General features: G+C 38.7%; 1 protein-coding gene across 1 annotated transcript; it reads left to right on the top strand.

The window, feature by feature from the left end:
- The first annotated feature begins 8,376 nt into the window (after positions 1–8,376).
- LOC137390967 (mucin-1-like) lies at positions 8,377–12,011 on the top strand. Its single transcript, XM_068077281.1, has 2 exons — positions 8,377–8,385; positions 9,699–12,011. The coding sequence occupies exons 1-2, from the start codon at positions 8,377–8,379 to the stop codon at positions 12,009–12,011; spliced, it is 2,322 nt and encodes a 773-aa protein (XP_067933382.1).
- The last annotated feature ends 241 nt before the right edge of the window (positions 12,012–12,252 follow it).

Consider the following 12,252-nt stretch of genomic DNA (forward strand, 5'->3'; position numbering starts at 1 on the left):
GGAGTAGATCTATTTCTGACATGAGATAAGTTGATAGATAAACTCTCTTTCCTTTCTGTTTCTAACATGAAACTCTAATTTCAACTCGTGCTTGACTTTACTGAAAACTTAATAATATTGTACTTGCCTATCTACATTCTTGCTATATTTCTATTGATCATTGTACTTGCCTACACCCGTATCTACATTCTTGCTATATTTCTATTGATCATTGTACTTGCCTACACCCGTATCTACATTCTTGCTATATTTCTATTGATCATTGTACTTGCCTACACCCGTATCTACATTCTTGCTATATTTCTATTGATCATTGTACTTGCCTACACCCGTATCTACATTCTTGCTATATTTCTATTGATCATTGTACTTGCCTACACCCGTATTTACATTCTTGCTATATTTCTATTGATCATTGTACTTGCCTACACCCGTATCTACATTCTTGCTATATTTCTATTGATCATTGTACTTGCCTACACCCGTATTTACATTCCTGCTATATTTCTATTGATCATTGTACTTGCCTACACCCGTATCTACATTCTTGCTATATTTCTATTGATCATTGTACTTGCCTACATCCGTATCTACATTCTTGCTATATTTCTATTGATCATTGTACTTGCCTACACCCGTATCTACATTCTTGCTATATTTCTATTGATCATTGTACTTGCCTACACCCGTATCTACATTCTTGCTATATTTCTATTGATCATTGTACTTGCCTACACCCGTATCTACATTCTTGCTATATTTCTATTGATCATTGTACTTGCCTACACCCGTATTTACATTCTTGCGTTTCAAGCGTTTCAAAAGATGATCTCATTCAAACGCTTATATCTCTAGACTGGGCTAGTATACAAAGACAAAAATGACATGAAATTGTAGCTGATGTTTTAGCTTATATTGATTTTAATTTCACAAGAATTACTTGAATGGTGCGATCATATCTTTAAGGTGCGTGTATATTGTCTTGGATTACTTAAAAATAACTCGTTTATGGTTGCTGCTTGCGAAGACTTTGTACTTCTTTGTAATAAATATAAAAAAGAAAACTGGGTGCTACCAGAGCTAGAAATCTTGTATCTGATGGTCAGCTTCAACAGGAGATTCTGTTTGTCGAGACCTCCACTCTACAAAAAACATACAATAAGGTGTTATGCACATCTGAAGGAAATAAGATTTCCTTATATAACTCGCTATCCAACATTTTATTATGAGCAGTTGTCAGCACTCTGTTCTGTCAAGGGACAGGTCAGCTGTTAAGCCTTGTCATGGGATGTCAGAAGGACATCAGGTCTCTAATTCCTTTTGTGCCTCAACATAATATGAAGTATCATTAAGGAACTGTACTCCTGCATGGCTTAGAAGTTTCCTCAGACATGAAAGAGTCCATGGAGGAGAATGACCTGTCACGGCCTGTTTAATTCTACTCAGCAATTCCTGATCATGATTTCCAAAGCTGAGCATATTGCTGTAGATTTCTGTATGATAACATTGCTAGTGAGCAGTGAAAGTATTCACTCTTTCACTGCTTTAATACAGATATAAAAAAGCTTCAGGACTTTTATTAAACTAAAATACACTAACAAACTGGAGTCGCTATGATTATGATTATTAAACCAGAATCATTTTGGTTTCACTTATTCATAGTTTTGAGGTCGCGCATAATTTTTATGCCAATTCCATCTGCAGTGTGCTCAACCCTGAGAAGCTAGGTCCTCAGGTTAACATGAATTGGTTTTGTGTAATAATAAGTACTTGCATAGTTTCTGTTTAGGTTTAATTACAAGCTGAGTAAGCTGCCCAAAGCTAGTAGAAAATGAAGTAGATACTTAGTAAAATTATAGATTCAGAACTGATTCATATATTTAATGTGAGAAATTTATTGATGGTGATTGTATCAAAATAATCCTATCGCGTAATGAATACAGGAATGTGAGAGATACAAAACATTTAACCCAGTAAACAGAAGCACAGAGCGTATATGTCGAGCTTCTTAGATTCACTTTAAATTTTCCGATTTTCAAATGTGAATAAAAAACAACTTACTGGCCAGTGAGCTTGCTCTGCAATTTACTGCAGAAAAAATTAAACGTGTACAGAAACACAACATCGAAAGAAGTGAATTAACTCTCGCTTTTGGGTTTGTATTAGAAATATAACATGTTTTCTGTATTTTGTTTTTGTGGAGTGTTGTAACACGCCTATACGACATATTATAATCATGAAGCCGTCGACATAGTCAGATGAATTTTAGCATTCGTAAAAAATGCGAATAATAATCTCTTGGAAACAAAAGGTGAGTATGTTATAAGGTGGCTTGATACTTACTGTAAACAGCGATGGCAACAGCGATGATGAGAACTGGTATGATTAAGCCAATGGTAACGTTCGCTGTTGTTTTACTCTTGTTAGGCTCTACCGCACCTTCCGTTTCAATTACTAGAGTAATATCAGCAGTTGTTGTAGCCGCGTGAGAAGTTGTTGCACTCATATCAACAGTCGTTGGATCTCTGTTTGCAGTTGGTCTATTCGTACCAATCGTTGTTGTACCTCTATTTGCAGCCGCTGTACTTATACCTGAAACACTAACACCATCCATTGTTGTACTTATACTCGCAGCTGCTGTATTTGCACCAGCAGTCTTTGTACTCTTCTTGGCAGCTGCTGCACTTATGTCAGTAGTTGTTGTACTCGCATCCACAATTGTACGTATATCTACAGTTTTATTTACACCTGCAGTTCTTGCACTCATACCAACAGTTGTTGTACCCCCATCAATAGCACTGCTTGCATTTAACTTTACTGTCGCTCCTGCGAACTGAGTCGTCGTTTTAACAGCTTCTGGAACTATGTCTGCCACCGAAAGATCTGTTAACAAATAATCTGTAATTACACTGTGCACCTACTTCAATGCATTGATTGAACTCTCATCTTTAAATATCAGGTCACTAGGCCAAAATCTCTATTTCCTATTATATTTACCTAAAGTATAAAATATCATTAGACAGAGATAAACCTGCACAGTATTTGAAAATAAAAGCGTTTTTAAAAATTGCATTACATTGGCTAAGCATAATAACTTGTGACACTATAAAAAATTTAAATCAAGATCGTATCAATAAATCAATCATATATGTCTATAGGCATATAGACAAAGTAGAAGCTAAGCTAAGAATTCCAGCACTCTAGCAAAATTTAATTAATGATATGCCTGGCTATCATACCCCATAGAGAGTAGGGATTATAGGCTATCATACCCCATACAGAGTAGAGATTATACGTTGCGTGGTTCTGACAAACTTTTCGATTTGTCAGACAGAAGTCATCACAATGCTCTGTATTTGAAATAGTTCCATAGATACCTGGCTGTTTCATACACAGACAAGCCTCAGTGCCCATAGAGCTGGTCAGATCTGTAAATCAATTTGGATTGGTACAGCCCAGTGAACAAACATAAGCTGTAAAACTCGATTCACCAATTTATGATGAAATGGACCTGGTAACATCCATAGGTACCCATAGCAATTCTGCCCAAACTATGATAATTTTCCAAATGAATATTTGCTTCTAAAACTGTATACCAAAACAGAGATTGAGTGCTACTACTACTAGAGTGACATGACATAGAGTTAACCTACGGTTAATGTTGCTAGAGCCATAAGCTTCAAGTTGAATAGGCTGAGATTTGCCAGACCAGGTTTTCAGCTCTACGTGTAGTCTGATAGCGTTAGCTATGTAATTTCTTTCCAGATATAGCAGAGTTGGAGCAGGAGGGCTCATTGAGGTATTCTTAATCTTTAGTTCCTGCAGAGGTTTGAGACATTGATAAGACTCCTTATAAACATGTGTCGTTGAACATCTGAATCCTTACTTATATATTATTCAATCAGCAATGTAATACTCGCTTTATCTTAAGGAACTTGATACTTTCTATTACTGTAAAGATGAAAAGTTGAGGAATGATTGAACAATGAGCTACTAGCTTGGTTAATAGTAAAATTTACTTGTATAAGTGATCGTAAAAGTACAAGTAATTCACATTCGTTGCCATGGTTATTATCACCAACCGTACAAGACTCCATCGTTATTTTAATAATATGAACAAGTCTGGGTTCAATACCCAGAAAAGGCCATCCATGGTGACAGGAACAACATCCAACATTAAATCACTCTCTCTGACAAATATGCAACATAGACTAGTCCGAACAGTCCCCTGAATACACAAGTAAATACAACATAGACTAGTCTGAACAGTCACCTGAATACACAAGTAAATACAACATAGACTAGTCTGAACAGTCACCTGAATACACAAGTAAATACAACATAGACTAGTCTGAACAGTCACCTAAATACACAAGTAAATACAACATAAACTAGTCTGAACAGTCACCTGAATACACAAGTAAATACAACATAGACTAGTCTGAACAGTCACCTGAATACACAAGTAAATACAACATAGACTAGTCTGAACAGTCACCTGAATACACAAGTAAATACAACATAGACTAGTCTGAACAGTCACCTGAATACACAAGTAAATACAACATAAACTAGTCTGAACAGTCACCTGAATACACAAGTAAATACAACATAGACTAGTCTGAACAGTCACCTGAATACACAAGTAAATACAACATAGACTAGTCTGAACAGTCACCTGAATACACAAGTAAATACAACATAGACTAGTCTGAACAGTCACCTGAATACACAAGTAAATACAACATAGACTAGTCTGAACAGTCACCTGAATACACAAGTAAATGCAACATAGACTAGTCTGAACAGTCACCTGAATACACAAGTAAATACAACATAGACTAGTCTGAACAGTCCCCTGAATACACAAGTAAATTCAACATAGACTAGTCTGAACAGTCACCTGAATACACAAGTAAATATAACATTGACTAGTCATAACAGTCACTTGAATACACAATTAAATACAACATAGACTAGTCTGAACAGTCCCCTGAATACACAAGTAAATACAACATAGACTAGTCTGAACAGTCCCCTGAATACACAAGTAAATACAACATAGACTAGTCTGAACAGTCACCTGAATACACAAGTAAATACAACATAGACTAGTCTGAACAGTCACCAGAATACACAAGTAAATACAACTTAGACTAGTCTGAACAATCACCGGAATACACAAGTAAATACAACATAGACTAGTCTGAACAGTCACCTGAATACACAAGTAAATATGTTTAAATAGAAAAAACAACAGTAAACAATCAATTTGTGAATGAAAGGAATAAGGTCTGAGGTATGCAGAAGCAGCACACACAACATTTGCATTTTAAGACACACCAAAGGAGTTATTCTGTTAGCAAACTGTAACATAATCTGTATTCTGAGCCAACAGTAACATAATCTGTTACTGTTGGCTCGTGCAATGTGATTCCTGCAGTAGACAATTAGAAATAAAACACAATTGTTAACAGCCAGAGCATGCCCTTTTCCTCCCAGCTGCAAAAACATGTATATTCAGACCCTCTCAGGTAGTAGTTAGTAACTGTTAATGATAGATGTGACTGATGAAAAGCCATTCACCATTTAACTGGAAGTCTGAGGTATGCAGACTAAGCGCACACAACATTTGCATTTTGAGACACAACAAGGGAGTTATCTTAGTGAGAAAGGCTTGCAAAGCTGATGTTTGGATATGCATGAGAGTCAGAACCTAACAATTCTTTAGAGTAAAGTAAGGTTTTTACTTGACAATTTTTATCAGCGATCGTTAATGGAAACAACAGAAACATCAGTTGGACCACAATGGCAGAGGTCTTGTGAAAGGTTAAACAATTTCAACGAGTCAAGTTTAACAACTACCACGTGTAGGCTTAATAGCACGTTGTAAAGAATAAGATTATATTACCAAAAAATTGGATTCTGGGCCAAGAATCTCAAGCTGTAATGTTTTATATTCTAAAGGTTCTTCTGTGGCAATCTGAAAAAGACATTTTGACCACATTATACGCTAAGTATATGTTACACATGCCTATGTATCAATGGTAAGTGTGGTCTAAACATATGTACAATCCATGTACATAAGGAATATGCGCGCACAGTAAGTAACCAATGAATACAAGAACAAAATAACTGTAAACCAAATAATTATAATTCAGAAATCAAACAGGTATATAATACCGTAAGTGCACACTAAGTATTACATTTCTATTTTATGCAATGTAAGTGCATATTTGCCTTTCATATACAGGAAATGCATCCTAAAAATGAACGTTCTATAATTATACATAACGTTTTAGCTCCAGGGTATAAACTCAAAAGATATATACGATTAAAGTATAGTCCAAATACATTGTATGTATACACCATGATTACATACTGCATACAACAACATTTAAGTAGAAGCACAACATGTATACACTGTAGATAAACTAATTTTTATAAGTACATACAATATGAATTTGCTGTCCCATGTTATCCTAAATTTTAGTTTCTAGCCCAAGAGTGTCTCAAGTACACCCGGTGAAGCTTTTTGCTCGACCTACTTTCAAAGATACAAGACAGTAGAAGCGAATGTTAGACCGTGAGGAATTTATACCTGGAAGCTGACGGCTGATACAAGATACTCAGTTCCAAAATCAACTTGTACAAATCCATCAGCTGAAGGACAGAAACCAGGGAGTAAAGACTCATTATATGTAACAGCATGGAGAGCAACATGCTGAATGTCACACTCACTCCCTACAGATGTATTGGTAGATATGTTCGGCCTTAGATGATACAGCAATGGCTCTGTAACAAAAGTGTGTTCAGCCAGTGTTATCATACGGTTTATTCAAGTCAATTCGTTAGAAAATGTAACCAACACAACAATAAGTAACTAGCTGTTTCAAGAAATATAATGTGTATTAAAGTATAATACTATAATCCCACGGCCAAACATGTGCGAAGCAATTGTTTAGGAGCTTTATAATAAATGCATATGTGCACACAACTCACAAAAATTATTCATCAACGGCCGTCGCAAATCCTTGTGCCGAAATCTCATCAAAAAATTTAACCATTTTTCAATGAAGTCGTCCAAGTATAATAACGATACAAAACACATATAAACCTATTTAAATATGTTACCAAGTCTTTGAAATTTGTAGACAATATTCTAAACCTTACCCATCTGATCGGATTATACATAAATAGACAAATTAATTTGGCCTAAAATCGCTATTAAAACTTTGACAAGCCTTTTTTAATCAAAATTAAGACCGGTCAACGAAACGCCAATAAGGCCGTGCGACAGAGAGTAGAACCATTAAGTTGTGCGCATTTCATGAGAAAAACGTGGACATTTCACCAGTCTATGGCAGTTTCCAATTGCCGAAGGTTTCTGTAACTAACGTAAAAGTACTGAAAAGTAATCGTTTCTTTTTTGCCGATTTTAAAGTAACTGACATTTTGGGCACTTATAATGAGTACTTTGGTATTCCAACTGATGTCCAAAGCAGTGAAAGTAAAGGAAATGACGATGATATTTTTTTAACGATTCTTATAAGATTATTACAATATTTAATTATAAGAATCATTATTCGATTTTATAAGAGTTAATTATAAGAGTAATCATTCGAATTTACAAGATCGAAGTATGTAGTGACCGATGTTGGGCAATATGTTACTGTTATTATCACAACTTGATATTGGTTGCTATGACGTTTTGAAATGTAAACAAAATTGTGCATTGGTTTTCTATTATTACTGTATTACTATATTGATAATATTGGTTATTCTAATAATATCAGTGCATTTTACTTCTAATATTGCATTTCTCCTATTGCAGGGGAGAGATATAAACATATAATCTTTCCCTTTCATTATTGCTGTTTGTTGTTCATAATAACACCCAGTACATTACAGCTACCATTGCAGCTACCATTGCAGTTATCCTATTGCGCTGCAGTGCCATTTGACTGCTAATATTGCATTTCTCAACCATCAGTACCCTTTCTTTTTTCCAATATCACTTTGGTCGTGGGCTGTATGACAGGGGAATTTCTAGTATATAATATTTTCATAAATAATACAAGTATAAAATATGTATTCTTGTGTACATTACATGCTATCGCTAAACATACGATACATACGATTTGGCTCCATGTGAACTCCACCCGGGGAGACAATGTACCAGTCTGTCGTGATGTTCCAACACAGATCTTCACACAGATTTGTGTATTGTAACATCTCCGTTTCATCCAGCTGTCTTGCATACATGTACACCTGCAGTACATAGTAATCAAGCAGTAGCTAGTAGCACTCATACAAATAGCAAATAGTAAACAGATGTGCCTACACGAAACAAGTAGACGTTTACATACAGGTAACATGGAGCAAGTATGTATGCGCATATTTTTTAGCAAGTAGCGCAAAAAGATATATGCTCATTATATTGGTGATACAGTAAAATCCATCACAAACAGTGATACCGTAAGTAACCCATTCTGTTACTTGATGTGTGCGAAAGTAAAGATGTCAGTGAAGTCTCGTGTTGCCGGGCGCAGACGTTTTTACAAGACCTCGATATTACTGCGTATATTTTATTGCCCAATAATATATACTATGCACTGATATAATCTAGCTCTATGGTTTGCATGCACACTGGCAATAAACTTATTTATAAGCATTATAGCTGTTTGCAAATATTGTTAATTCTATAGAAAAGCCTGTATAATGACTCACTTATGCACCTTTACAAAAGCAATGATCATGGATCGCAGGGTTAACAGATCCACCCACAAAATTGCTTTAATAAACTTTGATGCCAAATTCTGCCAAAACCAAACCAGTTACGTAGTTTTTCTTTTACTTCAAAAACACAGCATAAAATCGTGGGTTCAATTTTTCATTTCCATTTTAGATGGATGAAAAGAAATACTGTAAACAGTGACTTACACTTACCTCTACATGTACTTCTGCTAGCGAAATTCTTCAACACTGAATCAAAGATATTATTCACTACTACATTTTTATATCCGATAATGTGTGTCTGCGTTTTGGTCAAACTGCAAAAACTATAGCGTTTTTTTGCAGCAGGTTTCACTAAACTTCAAAATATCACACTTTTTTTTTTCAAATGTAGTGATTTTTGTGCAGAAATTTTGCTGATTCTAAAAACTTAAAATTGAAGTAATATGACAGAAACTCTGCTTTTACAATAAAAATGCTGAGTGTATGCCAGCAAAAACTGGTAGGCATGGCTTAATTTCATCCGAAAAAGCAATGAAATCCAAAGTGGAGCAGTTGATATTTGCTATACAAACGGTCAATGGACTGAGCTAATGCGTGTAGCTAAATTAGCAAGTGTGTGCCATTGCTATTTTACTATATTGCCATAAGTCAATTTTTTGTTAGAAGTGATAAACAATTGATTTTGCTTATTTCGAAAATTTGAATTCATTCGAGTAATTGAAGTTAGGATAGCTGAAGAATTGAAAAATGAATTGTGATATTTTGCTATGAATTGTGAATTGAATCAATTATTACACAACATATGATGCAAAAAAATTGGGAAATGAATTGTTGACTTTTTGATGAGAATTGAACTGAATCGAGTTATTTTTAAAGCCTCATAAACATCTCTGGCAGTAACAGTGTATAAAACTTTTTGTATTACAGTTTATTGACTTTAAAACTGTTTACTACAGTAGCTGTTTGGTTGGTTTTGGGTCTATTCATATTTCATTACACTTTCTCTGCTCATACTCATTAATACTCATGCACCCACTCATGCACCCACTCATGTACCCACTCATGTACCCACTCATGCACCCACTCATGTACCCACTCATGTATCCACTCATGTACCCACTCATGTACCCACTCATGCACCCACTCATGCACCCACTCATGTACCCACTCATGCACCCACTCATGTACCCACTCATGCACCCACTCATGCACCCACTCATGTACCCACTCATGCACCCACTCATGTACCCACTCATGCACCCACTCATGCACCCACTCATGTACCCACTCATGCACCCACTCATGCACCCACTCATGCACCCACTCATGCATCCACTCATGTACCCACTCATGCACCCACTCATGCACCCACTCATGCACCCACTCATGTACCCACTCATGCACCCACTCATGCACCCACTCATGTACCCACTCATGTACCCACTCATGTACCCACTCATGTACCCACTCATGTACCCACTCATGCACCCACTCATGCACCCACTCATGTACCCACTCATGCACCCACTCATGTACTCACTCATGCACCCACTCATGCACCCACTCATGCACCCACTCATGCACCCACTCATGTACCCACTCATGTACCCACTCATGTACCCACTCATGCACCCACTCATGCACCCACTCATGTACCCACTCATGCACCCACTCATGCACCCACTCATGCACCCACTCATGTACCCACTCATGTACCCACTCATGTACCCACTCATGTACCCACTCATGTACCCACTCATGCACCCACTCATGACCCCACTCATGTACCCACTCATGTACCCACTCATGCACCCACTCATGCACCCACTCATGCACCCACTCATGTACCCACTCACGCACCCACTCATGTACCCACTCATGTACCCACTCATGCACCCACTCATGCACCCACTCATGCACCCACTCATGCACCCACTCATGTACCCTCTCATGTACCCACTCATGTACCCACTCATGTACCCACTCATGTACCCACTCATGCACCCACTCATGCACCCACTCATGCACCCACTCATGCACCCACTCATGTACCCACTCATGCACCCACTCATGCACCCACTCATGTAACCACTCATGCACCCACTCATGCACCCACTCATGCACCCACTCATGCACCCACTCATGCACCCACTCATGTACCCACTCATGCACCCACTCATGCACCCACTCATGTACCCACTCATGTACCCACTCATGTACCCACTCATGCACCCACTCATGTACCCACTCATGTACCCACTCATGCACCCACTCATGCACCCACTCATGCACCCACTCATGTACCCACTCATGTACCCACACATGTACCCACTCATGTACCCACTCATGTACCCACTCATGCACCCACTCATGCACCCACTCATGTACCCACTCATGCACCCACTCATGCACCCACTCATGCACCCACTCATGTACCCACTCATGTACCCACTCATGTACCCACTCATGCACCCACTCATGCACCCACTCATGTACCCACTCATGCACCCACTCATGCACCCACTCATGTACCCACTCATGTACCCACTCATGTACCCACTCATGCACCCACTCATGCACCCACTCATGTACCCACTCATGCACCCACTCATGCACCCACTCATGCACCCAATCATGCACCCACTCATGACCCCACTGATGCACCCACTCATGCACCCACTCATGCACCCACTCATGCACCCACTCATGCACCCACTCATGCACCCACTCATGCACCCACTCATGCACCCACTCATGCACCCACTCATGCACCCACTCATGCACCCACTCATGTACCCACTCATGTACCCAATCATGTACCCACTCATGTACCCACTCATGCACCCACTCATGCACCCACTCATGCACCCACTCATGTACCCACTCATGTACCCACTCATGTACCCACTCATGCACCCACTCATGCACCCACTCATGTACCCACTCATGCACCCACTCATGCACCCACTCATGCACCCAATCATGCACCCACTCATGACCCCACTCATGCACCCACTCATGTACCCACTCATGCACCCACTCATGCACCCACTCATGCACCCACTCATGCACCCACTCATGCACCCACTCATGCACCCACTCATGTACCCACTCATGCACCCACTCATGCACCCACTCATGCACCCCCTCATGCACCCACTCATGCACCCACTCATGTACCCACTCATGCACCTACTCATGTACCCACTCATGCACCCACTCATGCACCCACTCATGCACCCACTCATGCACCCACTCATGCACGTAGTTGATTGGTCGTGTCTCCACTTGGAGGGGGTTAGGTCTGCTGCTGCTTTCCTTTTTTACTTAGTGTGAACTCTGGTTTTCTTCCACTGTTCAACTGCAATATGGCAGAAAAGAATAAAAGAGGTGAGAACCTTCAAAGTAACAGAGCTTTAAAACGAATTGATACTTTCAGGTCTGGAGAGTTGGGGAAGGAAGGCTACGTTTGTGAATAGACTTACCAATCATCTGTTTGCTAACTCTAAAACA

Source organism: Watersipora subatra, chromosome 3 (genome assembly GCF_963576615.1).
Source record: "Watersipora subatra chromosome 3, tzWatSuba1.1, whole genome shotgun sequence".
NCBI lineage: Eukaryota > Metazoa > Bryozoa > Gymnolaemata > Cheilostomatida > Watersiporidae > Watersipora > Watersipora subatra.